At 45.9% G+C, this 26,434-nt stretch overlaps 1 protein-coding gene across 1 annotated transcript in view; it reads right to left on the bottom strand.

Annotated features, from left to right (window-relative positions):
- CCDC150 (coiled-coil domain containing 150) overlaps positions 1 to 26,434 on the bottom strand; it is a 306,895-nt gene that overhangs the window by 271,099 nt on the left and 9,362 nt on the right. Inside the window, exons 2-5 of the mRNA XM_078665390.1 lie at positions 21,453 to 21,622; positions 17,436 to 17,656; positions 12,998 to 13,176; positions 12,114 to 12,182 (exon numbers count right to left, since the gene is read on the bottom strand). Of these exons, the coding sequence (XP_078521516.1) occupies positions 12,114 to 12,182; positions 12,998 to 13,176; positions 17,436 to 17,656; positions 21,453 to 21,622 (639 nt within the window). The remainder of the gene's footprint in view (positions 1 to 12,113; positions 12,183 to 12,997; positions 13,177 to 17,435; positions 17,657 to 21,452; positions 21,623 to 26,434) is intronic.

The following is a 26,434-nucleotide window of genomic DNA, read 5'->3' as shown; positions in this document are numbered from 1 at the left end:
GTTGGCCAAGCGGAAGGTGGTGGTGCGAGAGGTGCAGGTGTTGCTGGGGCATTTGAATTTCGCGTGCCACGTTGTGCGAGCGGGGCGGACCTTTTGTCGGCGGTTGGGATTGGCCTTGTCCGGTTTGTCGCTGCCTCACCATCACGTACGGCTATCGGCGGGCGCGAGAGAAGATCTGTGCATGTGGTTGGCCTTTTTGGAACGATTCAACGGTGTTCCCATGGCGCCCCCGGAGGAGTGGGAGTGGGATGTGACGATGTCGTCGGATGCGGCGGGAGTCGGAGGTTTCGGACTCTACTGGGCGGGCCGGTGGTGCGCGGAACAATGGCCGGAGCAGTGGCAGGCGGGGGGGAGAAGCATTGCTTTCTTGGAATTGTTCCCGCTGGTGGTGGCTGTGACAGTGTGGGCGCGTGAGTTGGCGCACAGGCGCGTGTTGTTCAAGGTGGACAATATGTCAGTGGTGCAGGTGGTGAACCGGCAGTCTGCGAGGGAGCCCCAGGTGCTAAAGCTGATGCGCGTGTTCGTGTTGAGGTGTTTGGAACACAATATCTTGTTTCGGGCTCAGCATGTGCCGGGAGTGGACAATGACATTGCGGATGCTTTGTCTCGTCAACAGTGGCAGAGGTTCCATGGGCTAGTCACGGAGGCGGCGGCGGTCAAGACGGAGGTGCCGGAGGAGATGTGGTTGGTGGGAGAGCGCGGGTCGTTCAATTGGTGAGGTCGTCCATGGCAGCGTCCACGTGGAGGAGTTACGAACAGGCCTGGCTGGAGTTTCTGCGTTTTGGAGCGGTAAGGCAGCGGGACAAGTGGCGTCGGGAGGAGCAGGTGGTGCAATTCGTGCTGGGGTTAATGGACAAGGGTCTGGCGCGAGTAACAATTGCGGGAAAATTGGCGGGTTTGGCGTTCATGGGCAAGCTTTGGTGGGGTTATGCTCCCTCGGCGGGTGAATTGGGAGGGCGTCTTTTGGGGGGTTGGGAGAGAGAGAGAGGGGCTCAGGTGCGGAGGAGACGGCCAATTACAGAGGCGATGTTGAAAGGACTGGTGGGCTGTTTACCGGTAGTGTGCAGAGATCAGGAGGAGACGGTGCGGTTTTCCACATTGATGTCGTGGATTTATTTCGGGGCCTTTCGGGTGTCGGAGTTGGTGGGTTTGAAAGGGAGGGCGGGGCTGACGTGGGGGGAAGTGGAGTTCCGAGGCAGGGAGGTCGCAGTGCGGCTTCAACGTTCCAAGACCGATCAGCGAGCGAGGGGTACTTGGGTGTTGCTGGGTCCTGGGGGAACAGAGGCGGTGTGTCCGGTAGAGTGGGGGAGACGGCTGGCGGACGGAGGGGTTCAGGTTGGGGCGGAGGTGTTTGGCAGGAGAGAGGCGGGACGAGTGACGGCCGCACAGTTGTTATGGGTCCTGCGGCACGCGCTGCGGTGTATGGGTGAGGATCCGAAAGACTTCGGGACGCATTCGTTTCGCATCGGGGCGGCGACGGAGGCGGCGCAAAAAGGTTGGGGGAAGGAGGAAATTAAACAGTTGGGACGATGGAAGTCGGACTGTTATAAGACGTATGTCAGGTTGCGAGGGGTAGTGGTGGACTAAGCTGGATTTTGGATTTGCTGCTTATATATGTTTCTTTCCAGGTGCGGTGGCGGGGCCTACAGCGGCAGCAGTGTCTATATACGTGGTGGGCCATTCTTTTGTAAAGAGAGCAGAGAAGGCTGAGTGGGAAAAATACAGGAGCCTTAACCTTGAATTGAATGAGCATTTGTTTAGGTGTCATTGGAGGGGAAAAGGGGGCATGCGTTGGCACGAGTTGGTGCCGCTGTTGAATAACGTTGTGCGGGGAGGGGTGTGCCCGGATGTTTTGGTGGTTCATCTGGGGGAAAACGACCTGGTTCAGTGTAAGGGATTGGCACTGGTAAAGCAGATGAGGAGGGATTTACTAGAGATCAAGAGGCAGTGGGCAGGGTGTTACGTCATCTGGTCGGAGTTTATACCTAGGAGATGTTGGAGGGGAGCGGAGAGACCAGGGGCTATTGACAGGACCAGGAGGAAGATTAACAGGGAGATGAGGGCTTTTTGTGAGAAGGAAGGGGTAGGTAGAATGGAGCATCAGGAATTGAGGTATGGGGCGGTCTACTTTTTTATGGAGGATGGGGTACATTTGTAGAGATACGGGATGGAGCTCTATATTGTACAACTGAAGGAAGCATTGGATCGGGCAATAGGGGTGCAAAGGTATCCGAAGGTGCAAGGGTCATGGGGGGGGGTCGAAAGCGGTAGGGGGCTTTCGAGTGGCGCTTTTCCCTAGTTATAATGGGGGGGTAGGATAGGAGGAAGGAGCTTTACTGGTTGAAGGGGAGGGAGTGTATATATGGCAGATGTTAAAACAGTTGAGGCAGGCGTTTGGGTAACTGATAAGGATTTTATGATGTTGTCGGGGAACTGTTTAGGGGTGGGGGTGGGGTCAGGTATATGTATATTTAGTTAGGCCTAGTTTTGTACGGCAAAGGCCAAGGTTGGGGTATGTTTTCAGGATGCACCTGTTTTCCAATAAAAGCGGCCTTTATCACACCTTACACCTGTGTCCGGTCGGTTCTTCCCCTCCCCGTCTCCCGATGGGCCCCAATGGGGCTTTGCGGGGGGTGGCCGACCGGAGGGAGGCTCGCCCCCCCGGGGATTTTGGGGCACCAGGAGGAAGGGGAGGGGAGGAATAAAAAGGGGACACAGGAAGGGACTTTGGGCTGGTTGGGCTGGGCGGCGGTTGTTTGGGCTCCTTTTGGGCTGGGAGGGTTAATAAGCGGCCATTTTGGGTCACTGATCACCATTTCGTGGGACAGTGACCCAGCAGCCGGGGGGCTCGGAGAATTTTGTCCCACCCGCCCTCCCTTAGGATGGGGGGGGGATTCTCTTTCTTTTCTCCAAGGTTGGGAAAATTAAGGGGGTTTTTGTTGGTTGCAGGTGCTTTCTGTGTTAGGGTTGAACAGTGTTGTCGCTGGAGCAGGTGCTGGAGAGTTTTATGTAGGATGGCGCTTTTCCCTAGTTATAATGGGGGGGTAGGATAGGAGGAAGGAGCTTTACTGGTTGAAGGGGAGGGAGTGTATATATGGCAGATGTTAAAACAGTTGAGGCAGCAGTTTGGGTAACTGATAAGGATTTTATGATGTTGTCGGGGAACTGTTTAGGGGTGGGGTGGGGGGATTGGTCAGGTATATGTATATTTAGTTAGGCCTAGTTTTGTACGGCAAAGGCCAAGGTTGGGGTATGTTTTCAGGATTCACCTGTTTTCCAATAAAAGCGGCCTTTATCACACCTTACACCTGTGTCCGGTCGGTTCTTCCCCTCCCCGTCTCCCGATGGGCCCCAAATTACTGCACCGGTACAAAACCAGATAGTAGAAATACGCCAGCGCACGGGACATGGTAAAATACTGAGACAGCAGAGAGATGTCAGTACTAGGAACACAGGTAAATACCAAGACACCAGAGACCCATCATACTGGTTCATAACCAGATACTAGAGTGCACGGGCACGGGTACATACTGAGGCAGCAGAGACACATCAGTATATGGAACACAGGAAAGTATGCAGACAGCAGAGAACCACTGCACCTGTACAAAACCAGATAGTAGAGATTTGTCAGTGCGTGGGACACAGGTAAATACTGAGGCAGCAGAGATTCACCGCACCGGTACAAAACCAGATAGTAGAAATACGTCAGCGCACGGGACATGGCAAAATACTGAGACAGCAGAGAGATGTCAGTACAAGGAACACAGGTAAATACCCAGACAGCAGAGACCGATCACATTGGTACATAACCAGATAGTAGAGCTACATCCGTGCACGGGCATGGGTACATACTGAGGCAGCAGAGAAACATCAGTATATGGAACACGGGTAAATACGCAGACAGCAGAGACCCACTGCACCGGTACAAAACCAGATAGTAGAGCTACATCAGTGCACAGGACACAGGTAAATACTGAGGCAGCAGAGATACACCGCACCGGTACAAAACCAGATAGTAGAGATTCATCAGTGCGCGGGACACCGGTAAATACTGAGGCAGCAGAGATTACTGCACCGGTACAAAACCAGATAGTAGAAATTCGTCAGCACCCGGGACATGGTGAAATACTGAGACAGCAGAGGGACGCCAGTACAAGGAACAAAAGTAAATACCCAGACAGCAGAGACCCATCACACTGGTACATAACCAGATACTAGAGTGCACGGGCACGGGTACATACTGAGGCAGCAGAGAGACATCAGAATATGGAATACAGGTAAATACCCAGACAGAGGAGCTCAATCAGCGCACGGAACACAAGTAAATACCCAGAGAAAAGCACTTCATCGGTGCACGGGACACAGGTAAAAACCCCGACACAGGAGCTCAATCAGTTAAGAGAACATAGGGAAAGCCTAACCACAGAGACCCATCGGCGCACAGGAGACCGACAACCAGACAGGAGCGACATCAGTCTACGGACCACGGTAAATACCCAAAAAGTAGAGATCCATTCGTTTGCAGGAAACAGGTAAACACACAGACAGAGAGAGACTCATCAGTGTATGCAACACAAGCAATAAATACCCAGGGAGAAGGGTTGTGTTACTGCGTAGTACGAAGGTAAATACAAGGTCAGAGAGGCTCCAGGGCTGCGTAAGTTACAAGAAAATACCAAGACAGGAGAGATCCACTGCTGCTTGGATCACAGAAAAATACAACGAAACAAGGCCTACAACTACAACTGGCTGAAAGCCCGAAACCGGTCCTAGGAAGCTTGTTTCCAGTCCAGGGAGGACCTGGTTTGGCAGTTCGGGCTGGACTGTTCCCATTGGGCGCAGTGTCAAGACTGATTTGCATATGGCTGGGTCCAAACTGGAATGGCATGGTGAACAAAAAAACGATGGATTTAGGCCCATATCTCTGTACTGGGGTGAATGCATGACATTGTTCTGCATTCTGTCCATCAATTGTTCTTTTTACAACTACAACAGCCCAAGACACTGAAACATGTCGCAAAAATAAATCAATGACAAAATGAATTTGACTGTAAGAGGCCGAATTCAAGCAGCTGCAGGGTCCTCTGTCTCTCTACAGCAGTCGGAGAGAGCAGGGGAGCCCATAGGTTCTTGTTACAGGTGTAATAAAGGGAAGAGTTCAGCAGCAGACAGCCCCGAGGCCGCCATTGTCTGCTCACAGATCAGGTCTCCTCGTTACAGGTGTAATAAAGGGAGGCCTTTACCAGCAGACTGCCCGAGGCAGCCATTGTGTGATCACAGATCAGATCTGTGCTCATGATGGACAGGCAGCCATCTTGTGAGAGAGCCAGGACCCAGATCAAAGCGCCCCGAAACCCCAGTCAGGAGGCTGGCAATCCAGGGTCACCACGATTTCAGGAGACAGAAAGGCTTTTCAGAAACAAATCACCCAGTGCAGCCAGGAGAGCAGCCCGTCGGGGCATTAGTGAACTGACACCTGATCGAGCCGCGTTACTGACTTTGGCACTAGGAAGTCCTCCAGTGACAACTTCCACACTTGATTTGCAATGTGTGATCTTGGCCAAATCATGGTGTAAAAAAGTTGCGCAATGGTTTACCAAAACTGTTTTTCAAGCTGCAAATTTTGTGAACATTTCATTTCAGATTTACCAAACTTGCTTTCATACTTGTGCATATATTTGCATATAATCAGGGAGCATTATAAATAGCTTTTAATTGCTACAATTTCCAACCTTCACATGTTGATATACTGGACCCTCTCTCAGTAATGGAAGTTGAACTCGCAACTTCATGCATTACCTTGGAGCACTCACACTAATAGTAAAAGCTTTCCATTAATGAATCATACACACAACTTTGTACAACTTCCATGTATGCATGCAAAACTTGCCTGTGTGACAGACAGACAATCCTCTTTCGCAGATCTATACTAGCGGCAACGGGTTTATGCTGTAGGGGCTTGGACCTACTGCCCAGTGGACACAATAACATAAAATAACATAAAAACCTGTTGTCCTGGACCTCAAACAACTTGTGCTCAGTGTTAGCCATCTTCATACAATCTATTTGATCTGGGCTAGAAAACAGGCACAACCAAAATGGGGCATCCGGACCCCATCTTACGAAGGAGTGGGACTTTCGTTACCTGGCCTAGAAAAGCTGTGTTCGTGTTACCCGAGCACACTTTGGAAAATACTTGCTTTATCTAATTCCCTCAGGAGTCAGTGATGCATTCTCTGAGCTTGTTCATCAACAAAAATCACAGCTCACCAATGCTCATCCTATAAGGGGAACAATAAAAACAGTATGTGAGATGCAGAACCATAGTCTATTTAAGGTGACTAGACGGTGTGCACCTTAAAGTAATACACAGAATCTTTGACTGGCACAAACTGCAAACTGCAAAAGAGAGGACCCATTCTGATTAAAATGAGGGGCATGATATGGTAATTTCACTTCTGAGGACAGGACTGCACACTCTGTATGCTTATTAGCTCTCCTAAGTATCTTTAACACTTGTAATCAGTTGAACACTGCTCTTAAAATCAACGACTGGCATTGAAGATCCCTTTTCAAAGAAACTAGAGACAGAAAGTGAAGTTGTGTGGCCGCGCGCCAAGAAACCGGAAATCAGATCCATGCTTCTTGCAATTAGTCTGAGTGAGCGGGCCAAAGCAAACCATTGTACCTCATTCCTTCTCAGCCTTTAGCTGCATCATATTTCAGAACAGTTTTACATTGTGCTTGTTCCAGCATCCCTCAACACCTCTTACCAGTTAAGTTCTGAGCTCAGCAAATAGATATTGGCTTTTACAACCAAGTGTCCCATTATATGGGATGGTAAGATTCCACCCAGTAAATACGGATTCTATAGACCAGGGTTCTCCAAAGTCAGTCCTGGAGGGCCAGATCCATGCCAGATTTTTGGCATCTCCCCATTTAGAAAATGTAGTTATCTAAAAATGTGGCATGGATCCGGCCCTCTGGGATCAACTTTGGAGAACCCAGCCCTAGACTGCAGTACTTATCGGGTGTGGTATTAATTGATTATGGTACCCAAACTTGCAAAAAATATGCAGAAATACTAAGGCCCAAAACATGCCTGGTCCTTCCATAGATACCCTGGTTTTATCAAAGAGTTTTTTTTTTGCAGTGATAGAAACATACCTCAAACTGTGCGGGAGATGTCATTTGTCATGCTAAACACCGCTCTCCCTTCTGTGCCTCCTCCCAGCGCAGCTCATGCCACAGGGGGCTCATTAAGGGAGTTTGGTCAGATCCCAGTTCAGGACCCCAAATGATGTCTGTGAATGTTGCTTTAACCCCATTTCAATGTTACTCTCTAATCACGAGACGTTCTCTCCATACTCAGATCTATTGCATTGGGAGACAACCAATGAACCATCTGTTTGCAAATTTGTTCTCCTGTGCCTTCTTATGCAAATTAAAAAGAACATGGTTCACATATGGGACTCAGGCTAACAACAAAGTGGCAGAGCTGGAAGCAAATGGACCACTCAAAGCATCTCCCTACCATTGAGAGTATCCCCAAGGTCTCCCCTCTGGGACATACCGAAAAGCAACCATACTCCTCAGGTGAACTTCACACTTTCAACCAGAGCCACAGTTCCAAACTGATCCCTCCCCACTGCCACCGCAAAGGCAGATTTCTGGCTGTGTACCACCTCCTTAATAGGGAAGATCATACTAAAGGCTGGAGCCGTGGGGGTTCCCTTTTCGAAAAGTAGCCTAGCTTTGGAAGAGAACAGAGAAAGAGAATACTAATGCAGGTTCAAGCATTTCCCAAATTCAACCAAGCTATTGTTAAGGAAACCGCCCTCTGAAGGTAGCCCGACAGCCAGGGCTAGCAGAAATAGCTGTATATATATCACATAGCTCATTAAAGAAAAACCCTGAAATGGCCAATAGGCTGCTTGCCATACTAAGCCATAGCAGAATTTCCTGCATATCACAGAAAATTAAATACGCCCTTCGATTTCAGCACAATGGTACAATTCCAGACTGATAACATTGACCCGACAACAGGACTGTTCAGGCAGCTCATTCTGGAAATACTGGAAACTGAGGAAACATCAAATATTGTCAACTCCACAAGACTTTCTGCCACTCCTGCCCTCAAACCCCTCCCAGGACCCTTTCAATTGACAAGGACTCATCAGATATGTTTGGCTTCTTTCCATCATCTTCTAGACGCCATGGTGCTTTGATCATCCATGAAAGCCAGACCAGGCTATACATAGAAGGCGTTCTGCAGGCCACCAGTCACTTGGTTGCAGATGGAGTTAAAATACAGACTAAAGGTCTAATGGGCAGAGATGCTGCTGGTTTCCCAGCAAAGTCAGTCAACCAACCCTGGGCGACGTCAAAGCGAGAATAGTCCCATTGGCACAGGAAGTTGCCTTTCATTCAAACCCAGAAGGCTTATTTCAGATCAACCCTCTGAGCCAGCCTCTAACTAATGATATCAATGCAGAAAAGTAAACCAAAAGATACCTCCATGAACAAGCTAACCCACAAAAAACAAAAACGTGTGTACACTGATTGGTGGGTGTATCTGGTGTTTCTATTGGATTAGGGTTAGTGTTCTCATTGGTCGGGTATTTGAGGGTTCTGATTGGTTTCTGGGTCGGTGATGCAATCAATGTAGGGTTGGGACTAGGGCTAGGGTTAGGATTTCTATTGGAAGTAGGGACTAGGGCTTCCCATGTTATTGGTTGTTGGGAATAGGGTGGGACTAGGGCTAGGGTTAGACCTTTAATTGGAAGTAGCCATTAGGGCTTCTGGTGTGATTGGTTGCTGGACTAATTGTGGGACTAAGAGCAGGGTTAGGCTTTCTATTGGAAATAGGGACTAGGGCTTCCTGTGCCATTGGTTGCTTGGACTTGGATTGGGACTACTGGTAGGGCTAGGGCCTCTATTGGACGTAGAGATCAGGGTTTTTTAACTGATTGGGTGCTTGGACCAGGGCTAAGGTTGGCTGTAATGTCCTGATCTCCTATTGGTTCTAAATTGTAGGGCTAGTGTTGTGATTGGATAGTGTTAGGGCTAGGGTTCCCATTGGCTGAAGGGGTCACCTGATTACTAGGGCTATAAAAGGCCAAGGTTAGGGCGTCTCAGCCCAACCGTCGATGCTAAGGGCTGTTGCCTGTTTGAGCCTGTTCGAGACTGACCAGGGCCAGGGCCAGAAATGCTGCCCATTAACCCATTTAGCAATACCCAGACCACACCATCCACATCCACAAACTTATGGTACTTATGGATCTATATATTTATCACTTTCTTCTAATATAGCATTTCCAATGCACTACCCATTTCCTCAGCCTATACTTCGCTCAATATATCTTCTAGCCCAAACTCCTGACTCATCTCAAACATCTTTCTACTACTCTTTCCAATGCACTACCCTATCTCTCATCCAATACATCTATCAATATATCCTCTACATCCACTCTCATTTATCCCAAACCCATACCACTACTATGATCCCCAAAATAATCCTTTCTGGACTCTCTCTTACTCTACCCCTCCTTGCATCATCTGACACCTCTTTTACTATACCGATCCCCTAAAACAAACCTTTCTAAACTCTTCTCTCTGACTCCTCCCCTCCAAAACTCCGTTTTACTCATCCAAAAGCCTCCTCCTACTGCAAAAAAACATCTTTCACTCTTTTATACCCCACTATCCTTTTCAATCAAAATGTCAAAATGAACAGACCAACATGTTCACCTCTCAAATTCAATATTCAACTATACTAATTCACCACTAATCCTTTATGGGTTCCGGAGTGGCGTGCTACTCACCAGAAAAGCGCTTCAACACCCATCAGGGGTAACAAGTGCTATATGATTGCAAACCTTTCTGCCCCTTTTATCCCTCTGGTATCCTTCTCACTCAAAATAACTGACTAATATCCACCACTGAAATTACTTCATATTTCACCATATTAATTCACCACTAATCTTTATGGGCTTCCTGAATAGCGTGCGTCAACACCTCATCAGGGGTAACCAGCGCTATATAAATACATCCTTTTTTCCTCTTCTATCCTTCTGCTGTCATTCCAAATCCAAATAAAACTGACTAACCTATCCACCACTTAAAATGTACTTGCATGTTTCACTATACTAATTCAACACTAATCCTCTATGGGTCCCAGAATAGCGTGCTACTTGCCGAAAAAGCGATTCGACGCCTCGTCAGGGGTAGTAAGCGCTATATAAATGCAATTACAATACAATACAATAAAGAGAGCTCTGGAGGATCTAAGTTTCCCCCAACGTTTACATTTTTAGCGAAATAGGTGCTAATAACAAGTACAACAAACTGTGTAAAACCATTTCTGATATAGGCACTTACAAAGCTCACTTTATGTGGTACAGCCAATAATCTCTGCCACAGTTTTGGGCTGAATGGAGTCTCCATAGAAGAGTTGCACCAGGGCAAATTTACCACTTTAAAGGCAATAACAAGCACAAATGGACCTAACACAATTAAAACATAATATGATATAACACACAAAATAAACAGAGCACAACACAGCAACCATGCACAACACCCGCAGTCCCGCTGCACAAATACCCCTAGAACAGATCATCATCACAAAAAATGGCACACAAAAAATATCCACAAATATTCTTACAACCTACAGAAACCGGATTTCATAATACAATGGTAAAAGTTTTAGCACCAAGTACTGCCTTAACCTGCCACTAGATAGATTAAATAGCTCCTGTCAAAACCGTGCCTGATTACAAAGCATGTTTGGGTAGGCGATAACGTGGGGGTAATGGCACAGTGATTGGTGCATGCACCATTTACCATTATATCATGATTGTGGATTTGGACGGTGTAATATATGTGACAGTATTAAAGCAGAAAGACTGTAGGGGGTACAACAAGAACGCCACACAAGAGAACAAAGATCACTTTTCAACAACACAACACAGCAATATAACTCTAATACACACAAAGGAATAACAAAATCAAAGTACTGCAAAATACACCACCAAAACAGCAGAGTGGCAATGCAAAAACACAAAGCAAACACAAGGAGATGATGGACGGTACGCTGAAACTTTTCAGACACATCCCCAGTCACAGATCTGGGTTGAATCCATCATCATTCTTGAGCTCATTACACCACCTCAGTTCAGACCCAGCTATATGCAAATCAGTCTTGACCCTGTGCCTCATGGGAACAGTCCAGCCCGAACTGCCAAGCCAGGTCTTCCCTGAACTGGAAACAAGCATCCTGGGACCAGTTTCTGGGTAACACCCTTCATCAGCCAGGCTAGCTTGAATCCAGTGGCAAAGTGAACAAGGGACATATGTCTGGGCACACCCTGCCAACTTAGGGCGAACAAAGCAATCAAAAGGAGGTGATGGATGGAGCGCTGAAACTTTTCAGACACTCACCCCCAGTCACAGATCTGGGTTGAATCCCGAAACTGGTCCTAGGATGCTTGTTTACAGTCCAGGGAGGACCTGGCCTTGCAGTTCGGGCTGGACTGTTCGCATTGGGCGCAGGGTGAAGACTGATTTGCATATGGCTGGGTCATAACTGGAATGGCATGCTGAGCAAAAAACGATGGATTTAGGCCCAGATCTCTGTCCTGGGGTGAATGTATGGCATTGTTCCGCATTCTGTCCATCAATTGTTATTTTTGCAATACAAAAACACAACACATAATAATAGTACAATATAACATACCGTAACAATACAAAAACAAAAATCACTATGCAAAAAACTTTAACAATGCAACTTTGTTAATTCATGCACCATCCTCAAGGGCACCAACATCACCTCCTGCTGCCAACTTGGCTAGCTGTCTGACAGGTGTCTTAAATGTTCCACTTTTATGCTCTAAATAAAACACTTCTTGATAAATAGCTCATTAAAGTAACATTCTGAAACGACCAATAGGCTGCATACGGCACTAAGTAAACCAGCCATGATACAATTTCCTGCATATCAAAGAAAATCTAATTCTCCCGTCAAATTTAGCATTACCCTGGGACGAGCTGTTCCTATCCTCACTTTGTGCAATATTTTTGAAAAGTAACATGGTTCCATCGTGGGCTCTGCTTACCTCGTGGATTCTGCGTCCCATACGGCTCTTTGTGGCTCTCAGTTCCTCAGCTGTGACTGCTGCGTCCAACTAAAGGGAGGAGACATTATACAGACAAGAATGACTTTGGACTATCAGAAAAGTAAAGCAACTTCCAGAGTATGCATTGCAGAGATTCAAATAAACTTTTTATTGTACAAGTAATGAATCCTTGTTCTGTTGTCAGAGTTGTCCAGGAAGAGACAGGGTAGCATTTCCTGCTTGGGTCTTTGGTTAACCAGAGACATTGTGAGAGTGGGACACTTTAGGTCTAAAGACTGAAGAAGAACTGCTGCCAGACCAGGAAAAACCAAATCTGGAATTAAGGGGAAGAGTCGCTAGTGGTGGGCATGAAATGTCTAGAGACTGACTATTGACTACCACAGTGTAGTAAATTGACCATAGTGACTGAAGGAGAAAGTTTATCGAGCTTGGTACTTAACGCTTGAGGAACTACCAGATTGGGAAAAAGATGCAGGATCTGGGTTTCTCGAGCCTTGAATTTAGAGGATCATCTACTGGGTTAGGAAGATCAACTCTGGGGACCTGAGGAAATGTTGCCACAGTTGGGAATCCCAAGAATGAAATTGTGGAATAGCCTAGACTCTGGCATGCTCCCTCGCAAAACTTTCAGATGTCACATTAGAAGTTGGGTACCTTGACCCAGGTGGATATATAAAGCAGCTAAAGGAGTTGCAACGAAGAAGGTTTTGGACTTGAAGGCAGACGCAGAAGTTGAATATTCAAAGCTTGAATTTGGAAGAAGCTCTGAAAAAGCTGGACAAACGTAGAGCCAGAGATCAAAAAGAGGTAGACAGAGAGGGTTGACAAATAAGAAATTCAGTTTTCATGTGCTTTTTACTTACTTTTGTGGCACTTGCAATTTCCAGGGCTTCGCTTAGTCTTTCATTTTCGTCCTGCACCATTGCCTTCTCCTCACACTCTTCACACAGCTTCTGGCGAAGACGCATCACTTCCATCTGTGCCGCTTTCATCTCCCGCGTGTGTTCTTCCTGCATAGCAGCCAGCTGAGCCTGCAACTGGTCTAAGAGAAGATTATTGTGTACAGAGGGTATATCCAATGTATGCAATAAATGAAAAACAATCACAAAATCCTTTATTCCTAAACACAAGATTACATAAATGGTTTGACTGCTGTACACCCCGATAAAGTCAGTTACCCGGCACACCATTCACACAGACGGCACACGACAACAATAGCCAGTCGAAGCATGCATGGCAGTAGTGTTGTTATACATAACCTAAAACTAATGGCAAATTGAGGCAACTCCAATGCTGATGGTCAGGACAATTTGCAACAGCACACATGGTCAGTAGTGAGATGGAACACCAACAACAAGTTGGATGTACTGCTCCAGCCATGGAAAGGGGGGGGGGGGTTATCACCAGCTTTGGCAGTCAGTACACACATCATACAAATATGATCATCAGGTAAATGGGGGCACCAAAACCTGGCAAACAGTACAAATACCAGAATCAACACCAAAGGTTTGTAGAAGAAATGGGGGTCTTATCAATAAAGGACAGCAAGTGTTATGTAGAGGTGATGTGTGGGACAAATATCAAAGGCCAAAACACACGGCATAGAACACCAACATGAGCCGCGCAAAAATGTTTGGGCAGCATGAAAACCACAGGTTGGATGAGCAAGGATCTAAGTTGTGTTTCGGGAGCAGGTGGGAACCAGAAGGTTGAAGGTTCTGTAGTTGAACAGCCAAAAACGGGCTTGACGTTCCAGATAACGCGTAAGCAATAACAAGGGTTCACCAGTGTCTCAGATCTGGGGATCTTTCTCAGGGCAAATTTGCCAAACCTAATTGCTCTTTACATGAAAATTAACCAGTACATGCAAAACGGGGGAAAAATCCACCAGGTCCCTCCCTGGTGTGTAAAAGGAAACCTGAAACATGGTCTGCATTGAATGCAGGCTTGTTTTACCAAGCAGCAAGCACAGTAGAACATGCCCTGAGGGGAAACAAGAGGGAACTGCAGTGACAAAGGTTTCACCACAGTGCAATGAGGTATTATACGTCTCATCACCCATCAAGTTTCAGGATCAGCTGCTTCCAGGCCTTGCAAGAAGCAGGACAGCCGGACACCTTACCCCCTCCCTCGATATGCAGGACAAGGAAGGGAGCCCCAGGCAGCAAGGTTCTTTAAACTCTTCTCCTAAAGGGTTTTTGCCAGCAGTGACGGCTAGTCGCTAGGAAAATAGGGCTTTCCCACCAAATGTTGCCTGCAGCCACCTCCACGATCACTATTCCTCTGGTGGGAGCTTTCTGTTTTGTTCTTGCAACACGAGGGAGGAAGCTAACATCAGGAGGCATAAGGACTGACTTCAGAGTCCTTACTATAGTCAAGTCAAGTCAGAGGCATTTGTAATGTGCACATATCACATCCAAAGAGTCTCATGGCGCATGCAGACGGCTCTGAAGAGAGGGGACAGCTTAGTTTGCAAAAAGCCATGTCTTCAGTTTCTTACGAAAGCAGCTGTGTTCTGAGGTAGTGCGCAGGTTCAGGGGCATTTTATTCCAGAAGGAGGGGGCAAGAAAGGAAAAGGCTTGACCCCCATTTCTGGAGGTTTGTATCCACAAAGGAGTGAGGAGTGACACAGTGCTAGATCTTATGGGTGTGTACCATATAAGCTTATGGGACCAATATTTTGGGCTGTTGCCGTACATGTATTTATGAAACAAACATAGCGTTTTGAACATAATTCGCTTTTTAACCGGAAGCCAATGGAGGCTTCTGAGGCATGGGACAGATGGAGATCTCTGGGGGAGGTTTAAAACCAACCGTGCCGCAGTGTTCTGAAGAACCTGTAGTCTTTTCAGGTGGTGCTCGGTTATCGCTAGTAGGAGCGAATTCCCATAGTCTAACCTGTTTATGATTAGACCCTGCACTAAGGGTTTTCGTGCCTCTGCTGGAATCCACTTGAAGACTTTGCGCAGACCGCGCATGAGTCCGAAACAGGTTCCTACGATGTGATTTATTTGGGGTTTCATGGATAACTTATTATCCATGTAGAAACCCAAGTTCTGTACTGATTCCTTGGGGGTAGGACAGTCACCAAGCTGTACTGGCCACCAATCATGAGCCCAGTGTTCAGCGGCTTTGCCAAAGAGCATGATCTCAGTTTTATTGCCGTTGAGCTGCAGGTGATTAATGCTCATCCAATTCTTGACCTCGATCATGCCGTTTTTGAAGCGAAGTTTAGTCTCATTGAGATCAGGGCCTAAAGTGACCAGAATTTGAGTATCGTCGGCGTAGGATAAAACCTCAAAACCGAACGCTCTAATCACTCTGGCCAAGGGTGTCATGTAGACATTAAAAAGCGTGGGGCTCAAAATGGAGCCCTGCGGAACACCCATCTTGACCGGCCGTGTGTTTGCTATGTTGTTGCCAATTTGGACAGCAGTTGTGCGATCGGATAGATAGCTGGTGAACCATTTTAGGACTTTCCCTCTGACACCAATCTCCCACAGCCGTTGGATGAGAATGCGGTGGGAGATGGTGTCGAAGGCCGCAGACAAATCAAGCAGGACAAGGATCGTTGATTGATGTTTATCTAGGGCCAGCCTGATATTGTCCGCGACCTCAACCAGTGCTGTCTCCGTGCTGTGAGAGGCGCGGAAACCCGACTGGGAAGGATCTAGAAGCCCCTGATTCTCAAGATGGCTCGCCAGCTGTCCATTAACAAAAGATTCCAGTATCTTTCCAAAATATGGCAACAAAGAAATCGGCCGGTAATTTAAGAGAACATTCGAGTCGGCTGAGGGTTTCTTCAATATTGGCCTGATTCTAGCTGCTTTCCATATTATGGGAAAGTCTGCCTCCAGAAGAGATTTATTGAGGAGACTGGTTAGGCATTCTACCAGGGCCGGGGCCAGTGTAGTGAACAGTTTTGGAGAAACCTGATCAGTGGGGGAGCCAGACTTGATTTTTAATCCAACTGACAAGGTCTTGTCCTTATCAATCATTTTGAATTCATCCCAGGTGTGCAATAAGTCATCTGGAGTAGATATCGGCCCTTCGGGCTGCATTGGGATTTGACAGGGGGAAAAGGATGCATGTATAGCAGTTATTTTATCCTCAAAGAATCCTGAAAGCGTTTCGGTCCATTCTCTGGAGTTGGGAGTTGACGATGGGTTATTGAGGGTAGTAAATTCTCTCAAAATTTGGTACAGTTCTTTTGAGGAATTTTCTGCTTTATTTATGCGATCTGTTAGGTATGCTCGCTTGGCCATCCTTATATCCCGCATATAGCTGGTGTGCAGAGTTTTATATGCATTCCGGTTCAATGGATCTTTATTATTCCGCCATTTTTTCCTCGGCAGCTCTTGTTAGAGATTTGGTGATTTTTAGCTGTTCAGTGAACCATGGGGCAGTCGTAGTCTTACACTTAACCTTGCGCCGGGGGGCAATTTTGTCAAGTACTCTTTCAATGATTACGTCAAAGTGCTGTGCGGCTGCGCTGACACTGATGATGGAAATTATGGACTCGGATTGGAAGTGCTTAGAACCCTGCAAGTCTAAAAATGGAGACCCCCTTAACCTTTTGGATGCCCTGATACATATGTGTATGCACCTAACATGGGTGTCTCTGCGGCACCCTTATAATGTATATATACAAGAAAGACAGGAAGGGGAGAATGCCATTGCTATTAGTATACTTACTACTTGAAGCACTGCAGGTACCCAGGACCAATTGGTTCAAAAGCAACCTCAAGCATTGGGATTGGTCAGAGGGGCCAACCATTTGAGTGCGAAACATGATTGTTCACATACATTGGGCTATAGAGTTAGTAGCTTAGTTGGGCTCTAAATTCCTGTGATTCAAACCAAATATATTGTACAAAAAGAGCATGTAATAATCCCAAGTACAGCCACTACCTCACGCCTTGTCATAAGTGACACTGCTTCCAGTCCTGGACTTTCAACCTACAAATGAATATCAGATGTTTTAGTCTAATAAATTCACCAGAAGAAAACCAAGTTTGCAATACCTAGAATGCAAAAGTTTCTCACATAAAGGCTCTGGACTGGTAAGAGTGCCTTTGATGACATGGAATAAGCTGATCACTCTACCTTCAAGGTATTCACCAGTACATACTATGCGCAGTCTACCCATCGCCAGCCTTTACTATCCATAGCCATCGTATCTAGAGCCCATGCTTGGCACAGACCTACCATCTCCAGGCTAAGCATAATTAGCCCCACCGTGCCCTTAGCCCTTAAGGTTGCACCTCACAAGCCCGCCCCTTATATAGGTGACAAATTTACCAGAGTGCCTGGGGTTCAGCTCCTTCTCGGTGTGCAGTCTGAAGATATTGAGCTTCAGAGTCTGGATGATGCTCTCCATGTGGCACAAGCGGTTAACCAGAGATTCGTCGTTCTTCAGCCCTGTGTCGCTGTGATCCGCAAAGGTCTCCATGGAATGGATCGCGGGGATGGCATTGTAGGATTCTGAAGGTGCTCCTGGACTCGAAGAAAAGTGATGGAAGCTGTAAGAGCAAACTGCTTCATTAGAAAACATTTAAAGGTAATGTTCACCTCTGACAGGTCCTCCACAATGCATATAGTGATCCGCTTTGGCAGTGCAAGTGGTGGCCCTCCTATCAGTTTGACTATTTCATGGAAGACACTGAGCTTGCTTAAGCAAAGTATTGACAAGATAAAGACCCCTTAGGAGTAAGGCAAATCTTTGGGAAACTTTACTGTCCTAAAATATGCAGAAATCACAGATTTTTGCAGAATTATAGTAAAATCTTCGGCAAATGCAGGAAATCTCAGTGTAATGGCCAAAAAATAATGGAAAAAAACTAAATGAAAATGCACTTCGTTTTGATTTTTCACTTTTGCGAACATAAAGTAATAGATGACCTATCAAGTGTTCCTTCACCTAATTTAATCTCACCACACCCTCACTTAATTCCTTGGATGCCATTATGTCATACATACATTTCATGAATGGATGTCCCCAGGGCCTGCTTCCGTCACCACTGTGTAGTTATAGTTAGGTCAGAGTTTCAATAGGGCAAGTGTCTCTTTTGCTTTGATGTGCTCTGGTTGGTATTGAAGGAGTAAAAAAGTTAGGTATATCTGGATGTTTGGTCTTGTCTGAGTCCGGCAGTACCATAAAAAAACAAGGGTCTTCTGATTGGCCAAGGGAGCTTTTACTCCTGCTTACCCTTTCGGTACCATGGAACCAAATGATTTGTTTGGCTGGCCACAACTCAGAAAAAAATATTGCGTAATCCCAGTGTCCTGAGGTCTTGTTTAAAAAATAAAGAAAAAACACACCAAAGGGTATGATATGGACACCCAGAACCTCCGATGCTTGTGTGGGTGGGACCCAGGTGCCAAAATTAGAAAAATATGTAAAAACTTCAGAACATGGGTATAACAGTACTCTCGTGCGACCCAGAGCAGACCTCTCAAGTAGTCCGATAGTGTTGCAACAGGAACAGCCATTAAAGCATCACCTCCATGATGCCACTTTAATGTGCAAGCTTCAACGGGGGAAGCTTGCACATTGCAGCGGAAATAGGCGAGAGATGCTTGTATGGCAGGTACCATGGGAATACTGTGGTGCAGGTATTTTTGTTTTTTTTAAAGTACAAAAAAAATGCAGTGTGGGTTTGGTGTCCGATAGGAGATGGCCGCAAACAGGGTTGTTGGTTTGGGCGCAGGGCCTGGGCTGGATCAGACCCAGAGTCAACCCACCACTGAGTATGGCCTTTGGATGTGTGCAGCAGGAGGTTGGCTGCCTGTGATGGGGTTGACTTAAGAGCCTACCCTGTGACCAACACCCCAGCAACTGGTTGGGTGCTCATTGGTGGTTGACCGTAGGCCTTGCGGCCACTCTCAGAGCTGAAAGCCCAGCGCTGCAGGGTAGATGGCTAAATATGATGAACAAGATCTAGAAATTCACTGAAGAAAAACAAAGGTTAGAGAGACATTATAGTTAGATATGTTAAAAAGATCTTAGTTTACAATTAAAATAACCTGGAATACACTGGTTGGAAAAAAGGTTAAAGTGACGCTTAAGTTGGGTGTTTTAATTAAAACAGTAACAGAAGTTATGGTTTTCTGGTGCACGTTATTCAAGGTGTCTCAAACCTATCGGGTCTAGAGTAGATTTAGGGGCTTAGGAATAGGACGCTGTAACATCTTACATGGAGTAAACCTACATGAAAACTACTCGGACCAGACCTGCATTTTTTCACTACAACACGTTACAACACAAACATTTACAACACATGTTTTTTCCACGCGGTTTTTACATCACAACATCCATTAAAGAGCATGATTTTACAAAACATGCCATCACAACGCATTTTAGAAACTACATTTACAATGCATTCCATTACAACGCATACCATTACAACTCATAATACCTTTAAGTAAGTGTTGGATAGTGCAGGGGTAAAAAATACTATTCCCACTCCAGTGAGTGCAACAGTAGGGTAAGTGTTGGATAGTGCAGGGGTACAAATTACTATTCCCATGTACCCCAAAACCAATACCCACTCTAAAACGTAAAAAAATCCCCATTACTTACCTTATAATGCGTTGTAATGGCATGCGTTGTAGTGATATGCGTTGTAATGGCATGCGTTGTAGTGACAAGCGCTGCAATGCCTAAGTTGTAATAACATGCGATGTAAATGCAGTTGCGTTGTAACACCCAGGTTGTAAAGGTAGTGCATTGTAATGACTGTGTTGCAATGGCATTTTCCCCGTGGCTTAGATGCCCACAGTGACCTTTCTTTAGGGTATATGATATGAATGTACCAGTGCACAATAATTAAAGAAGTGAGCCGGGGTCTGTGGTTTTGTCTATTTGCCCTCTTTTTACAAAAGCACCTTAAAGGTCATGGGATGTGCAAAGGGTTAAACACCCAGCACAATGATTTCTAGCCATCTCAGATGCATTTGAGTGGAGACCTCTGCCTACCCTCTTTCCGACCCAGCCCTCCCAGCATCGCTATAACACTCTCTCAGTGCTCTCTCCATGCCCAACAGGCCAAGGAGGTGCACCAATGTAGGCTGGGAGCCTGGTCTGCCAACCATTTGCACACTCACCATGCACCAAAAGTCCCCCTGAGACTCTAGAGTTATCTCCACTCAGCAGCACAACCACCATGACAGGCTGGACAAAGAACTGATGGTCAAGTGCACCCACTGCAGCAACCCACAATGTCATTCTATGCCCACCCATGGCAGAGCGGTTGCATGCCAGTCGGCTGCTGGCACTGCAACACCCTTTATGTATGTGCACTGGATAATAAATGAGCAAGGGAGCCGAGACAGACATGCTGGATAGTGAACCCCCACCCCCTTATTTGGGCAGGTTGGGGCAGAAAGGCCTACATACAATCATCTCAACATTTGGGAGAGGCCAAGCAGGTAGCTTCACTTCAACTTTTGAGCAAGACATTCTCCATAAACCTTTATAAAAAATTTAAAAAGCAAAAGCAATCACAAATTAAGTAGTTGCTTTGAGGGTCTTTCCCTCCCCACAGAGAATTAAGTTTAAAAAAAAGAACAGGTTTTCTTTTTGTTCAACTTTGAAGTACGTTCACGAATGCTGGAAGAAATAAAAAAATAAAAAATAAACACAACACAGGTACAAGTAGCAAAGTATGCTACAATATGGCAAAGTTCACTATAGTTTTGACAGCGTAAGATTTTTTTTTCAGTCTCTCTAGGGGTATATGAATACCAACAGAGGATTTTAACACCCGTTTTATTTCTTATTTAATACTTCTAATTTACATAAGCAATTGCTTAATGTGTTGCTTTTCAGCTACAGAGGATGTCATGCCAACATATAGAAACATTGATCTATCCTCATGCCCAAGAGGGCTCATCAAAATTAAGGCCCTTGATGTTGATTACTCACTGAGGGCAGGGGTACTCATTGCTCATTCATTATTGTGAGGGTCCTCAATGCCTGGCATCTCTAAGCTTCATTACCGCTGGGGGCACTGACCTTTATTACCACCTTGGACTATCAAGGGTCATTTTGGCCTAGGACAATTAAGACTCATTCCTACCCAGGGCCACAAATCTTCATTAAAAATTAAAGCTAGGACATTGCGTTTTTTAAGAAATATCAACATTTTTAGTTAAGATTGACAGCAGTCGATCGTGCCTACAACTCAAAATTTTTAAATATGGGAGTAATAATTTATCCTTAAATCATTCCATTCACTTTTTCTAGCGTTGTTCATTACTCACCATAGCAGATGCATCTAATTAAAAGATTTAAAAAGAAAACAAATGCATGCTTACTTCTGTGTGTTGACACCTAATTTGGCCAGGTCTTTGAGGAGCGACTTTGTCTGCTCTTCGGCTGCATTCATCCTTTTATGGAGCATAGTGAAGGGTTCAGGTGCCATCGTCTGAGCTGTCCCGGGGGTAATCCCCACCTTCGCCATATCTAGATGTCTTCCTCCCAGCACCTGTAAGAAAACATTGAATTATCGGCTGGTTGTGGAAAGATCAGGTCTCGAACCTCATATCCCTCTATTTATTTATTTTATTTCTTATATAGCGCTGGAATCGACCAGAGGTATCTCCGCGCTTTCGATCTTCCAAGATGCCAGAGAAAAACCATAGTCAAGAGAGCCCAGGATATTACATAGCCGGAAACAGATAGGTCTTCAAGGATTTCTTAAAAGCAGGTAGATTTGTATTTTGTCTTAAGGTTAGAGGCAGATTGTTCCAGAGAGTAGGGCCCTTATAAGACAATGCACGACCTCCTTGTTTGGCCCTCTTAATCCGTGGAATCTGCAGCAGTGATAAATTGCTAGACCGCAAAGAGCGAGTCGGCACATATGGTTGAAATAATTCAGCCAGATATTTGGGGCCAGATCCACAGAGACATCTGTGTATTATACAACAGATTTTAAACTCAATTCTCTGGCGGATGGGCAGCCAGTGGAGCTTATGAAGAAGAGGGCGTGACGGGGACCTATTGGGAGCGCCAAGAACTAATCTGGCGGCAGTATTCTGGACTACCTGCAAACGACTAAGTTGCTCCTCGTTGACTGAGAGGAGCAGTCCATTGCAGTAGTCCAGCCTACTGATGATCAGAGTCTGAACCAATGTTTTTCTATGACAATCATCCAAGAATGGGAACACATGCCTCAGGAGCCCAATGGTCCTGAAGCAGGTTCCGGCCACCAGGTTCACATGTTCCTTTAAAAGTAATGCTTGATCAAGCCGTACTCCCAGATTTTTCACGATCTGCTTAGGGCAGGGAGCAGCTCCTAGATCCATAGGCCACCACTCAGGTGACCAGAGGAGGGGGGCCTCTCCATATAGCACGACCTCTGTCTTGCTCACATTGCATTGTAAGCAATTGGAGGTCATCCAATCGGATACTGCTCTCATACCAGTGGCAAATGCATGTTTAATTGCCGGAGTCATGGTATGGAAGGGAAAGAGAAGCTGGGTATCGTCAGCATACGATACTGGGGTGAACCCATGTTCTCTTACAATATCCGCCAAGGGGGCCACATACACATTGAATAATGTGGGGCTTAGGCATGAGCCCTGGGGGACCCCCTTAGTGAGCTCCCTAAAGATAGAATAATGGGAGCAGAGCTTGACGGTTTGTGATCGACCCAAGAGAAAACTTTTCAGCCAAGCCAGAGCCGAACCGCCTATTCCCACCTTCTGCAGACGACCGAGAAGAATATCATGTGAAACCGTATCGAAGGCAGCGGATAAATCCAACAGCACCAAGATCATGGAGCCTCCTCTATCCTGTGTCATCCTGATGGTGTTGGTCACGGAGAGGAGGGCCGACTCAGTGCTGTGGTTAGGTCTGAACCCAGATTGTGAGTGGTCCAGACCACTCGCTGCCTCGATAAACTTAGATAGATAGGTATTCACATGTTTCTCGGTCATCTTACTGATGTGGGGAAGGAGGGAAATAGGACGAAGGTTGGAAAGGTCCGACCATGGCAAGGCTGTGTTCTTACGGATAGGGTTCACCACCGCTCTTTTCCATTCACCTGGCACATGTCCATCTCTAAGAGAGAGATTGATCACAGTTTGAATTCCAGGTGTAAGCAGGTTCCCTAATGAGCCCATCATCTTGGCTGGCAGAAGGTCAGAAGGAGACCCTGTTTTAATTAGACCAGCCAAGGAAGAGACTTCAGAGAGAGTAATCTCAGGAAATTCAAGGAGTGAGATATTGGCGCACATAAGAGGCATAGAGGGACCAGAAGGCGCGGGTGATATCAAGGAGGAGCTGATGATATCCCTCCCAGCAGTTTCTGTCTGCTTAATCTTCTTATATATGAGCTCAATTTTATTCTCGAAGAATAGAGATATTTCATCGCACAGGGTTTGAGTAAACTCATCCGGGCTCTCGCAGGCCATAGGTTTTATAAAGGACTGTAGAATTTTATAGAGCTCTCTGGGGGTATTACCTGCTTCCTCCAACTGTGAGGCAAGGCAGCTCCGTCTGGCCATCCTTAAGTTTTTATGATAGGAGGCCAGAGCCTCAGTATACTCTTTTTTGTTCGTATCCCTGTGTGATTTCCTCCAAGCTTTTTCGAGCCTTCGGCACTTCTGCTTCTCTCCTCTAAGTTCTTCAGTATACCATATCTCTTGTTTGGTTAATGAGATCTGTTTATAAGGCTTCAGTGGCGCCAATCGGTCTATGGCTTCTAAAAGAGCTGCATTATACTTTGCTAAGCTGGACTCAACATCATCAATCTCAGTAAAAATGGGTTCCCTCCATATCCTCTGAAGTTCATCCAGTGTTACCCTGCGCCAAGATCTTCGCAAAGCAGCAGGAAGAGACTTCTGGTGTGGAGGGACGAAGCCACAGATGAAGAATTCCACCATATAGTGGTCGGTCCAGCAAACTTGAGATGTAGACCTATATTTGATTTTCAGGGAGTTGGTAAAAATTAGATCCAAAATGTGTCCACCCACGTGTGTGGGATCATTATTTTGGATCTCTAGCCCTAATATTGCAAGGTCAGATAATAATAATGCAGTGTCAGGATGGTTAGGGAAATCCGCATGGATATTAAAATCACCAAGGAGAATAAAATTATTTTTGGCTTTTAAGTAAGGGGCCAGGAATTCCACAAGGGAAATAGAAAAACCCGCACTTGACCCTGGGGGGCGATATACTAGTGCCCCGGTCCAGTGGGTTTTTGAGGAGGAGGTCATCTTAAAAACCATGACTTCCATCATAGGACAACTCCTTTGTTCTAAAAGGGAGATTTTCATACCTTCTTCCTTATAAACAATAGCGATACCTCCTCCAGTTTTTCCAGGACGATCAAGTTTGAGCATCCTATATCCTGCAGGGACCCCTAACTTGATAGCTGGGACTGTGTGGGGCTTTAACCAGGTTTCTGTAAGAAAACAGACATCTGGGTTAACTGTATTAACAAGATCCCAGAGAGCAAGATAGTGCTTTGGAAGGGAACGAATGTTTAAAAGAAAGCTTTTTAAGCTGTTCATAGGCACAATCTCCTCAGTGTTAAGACTAGGGGAGAGAATATAGGGAAAGATGGGAGAACAAGGTCTTATAGGTACCATATTTCCCATATTAGTATTACCAGTATCTAAAGTAGCCTGGAAGCAGCAGTGAAAGCAAGAGAAAGGACCTTCAGGACATAATGATGAACGCACAGCACAACCTACCCAAGGGAGTGGCTGTAAATCCTGAAGTGCCTGGGAGGAATACCTAATACTGTGGCGCATAGTGGCATCCGTATCCTTAGAGACAGAGCCCATGGCCCCTGGTCCCGTCCTGTCACGGACGGGCACAGACGGGCTTCTCTCTGGCTTGTCTCAGGCGCTCCCCTGCGCGCGACCGCTGCGCGCTCAGGGCGACGAGAGGGCTAAGTAGCCCCTCCTTGTGGGCGACTAGACCGCTAACCGGATTGACCTAGCGGAAGTGAGGTAGTAGTCAGGCTCTTACCTGTCCGCCCTCCGCTCTACGGCACTAATTGCCGAGTCGGACCGAGGCGGGCAGGCTATACCATCGAGCGCCGACTTCTGGAGTGTAAGTGAGTATTATATCACCCCCAATACACAAGCAGCGTGTCAACAGATTGTTGCAATAGAGGCAGAGTAAATGCGATTAAAATACAGTGAATAGCGTGATTATAAAAATATCAGGTTCCTGATTTCAGAGGCATAAAATAACTCTTTCCGTTATCTCTGACCTGGAGCAGGCTATCTGGCATCAAGCAGAGGAAAGGCTTCAATCATCACCAGATTTGATCCATAAGGGTCACAGCAGAGGCGGAAAATAAATCGGATTTAAATTAATTGTACGTAAATGTATCTTCCGTGGCTATCTCTATAATCCAGCTGAGCTCAATCATTTATGAACCAATGAGGACACCCGGACAGAAACTATACATTTTCTCTTGATGTTACAACCTGATCTGCCCTACTCTCTTGCATCACGGTCTACAAATGTACCACTTTACTCTATTTCCACGACTGCCTCAATGGCCCCAATCTTACATCATATTTAGTCCCTCATATATGAAACCATAATTCCCTAACTTACTTTTTAAAGGCAGATGGATTGATGGTCAAATCAGACATTACTTGACTTGGTTTTGCATTGAACATGCAGATGAAACATCAACATGTTGATTCAGTGTTTAGATCGGCTCTTTAGGAGACGTACCTTAATGAGCCTAAAAGCCCCAGCAAATTGCTATTCCTTAAATGCAATGTAAGAAGCATAGAAAAAGTGCAATTTGGCCTTAAGGTAATTTGCGATTTCTTTGAAAAATGCACTTTTTTGCATTTTTCAACGTGCCATGTGGCAGCCACATGTGCACACATGCACATTTCAGGGATGCAACAGGGTGTCCTTTTGACACCCTGTAATTCTTGAAATTGCACTCTCAATTTGTGATTCTCTAATTGAGAATCGCAAATTGAGAATGTCTTCCTATTCATTCCTATGGGCCTCTAGGCACATAGGAATGAATGGGGAGGTATTCCTTAATTGTGAATCGCAATTTGCAATTCAGGAATATGTAGGATTCGCAAAATCCTGCATACATAGCGTTTTGCGATTCTCAAATAGCAATTTGCAAAAAATCGCTACATGAGAATCGCAAAAACCAAAGTTTCATACATATGGTCCCTGGTCCCTTATGGGATTTGCAACCTACGGTCCACCTAGCGTCATAAGGCCTTTCAAATTCTACTGGTATTAGATTATCAATAGGCTTCTTAAACTTCTGAGCCACCAGCACCCTCTAGTCACAGTG

The sequence above is a fragment of the Lissotriton helveticus genome, chromosome 11 (genome assembly GCF_964261635.1).
Source record: "Lissotriton helveticus chromosome 11, aLisHel1.1, whole genome shotgun sequence".
NCBI classification, from domain to species: domain Eukaryota; kingdom Metazoa; phylum Chordata; class Amphibia; order Caudata; family Salamandridae; genus Lissotriton; species Lissotriton helveticus.
The sequence above is the reverse complement of the archived record's forward strand: the minus strand, read 5'-3'. Positions and strand labels throughout refer to the sequence as shown.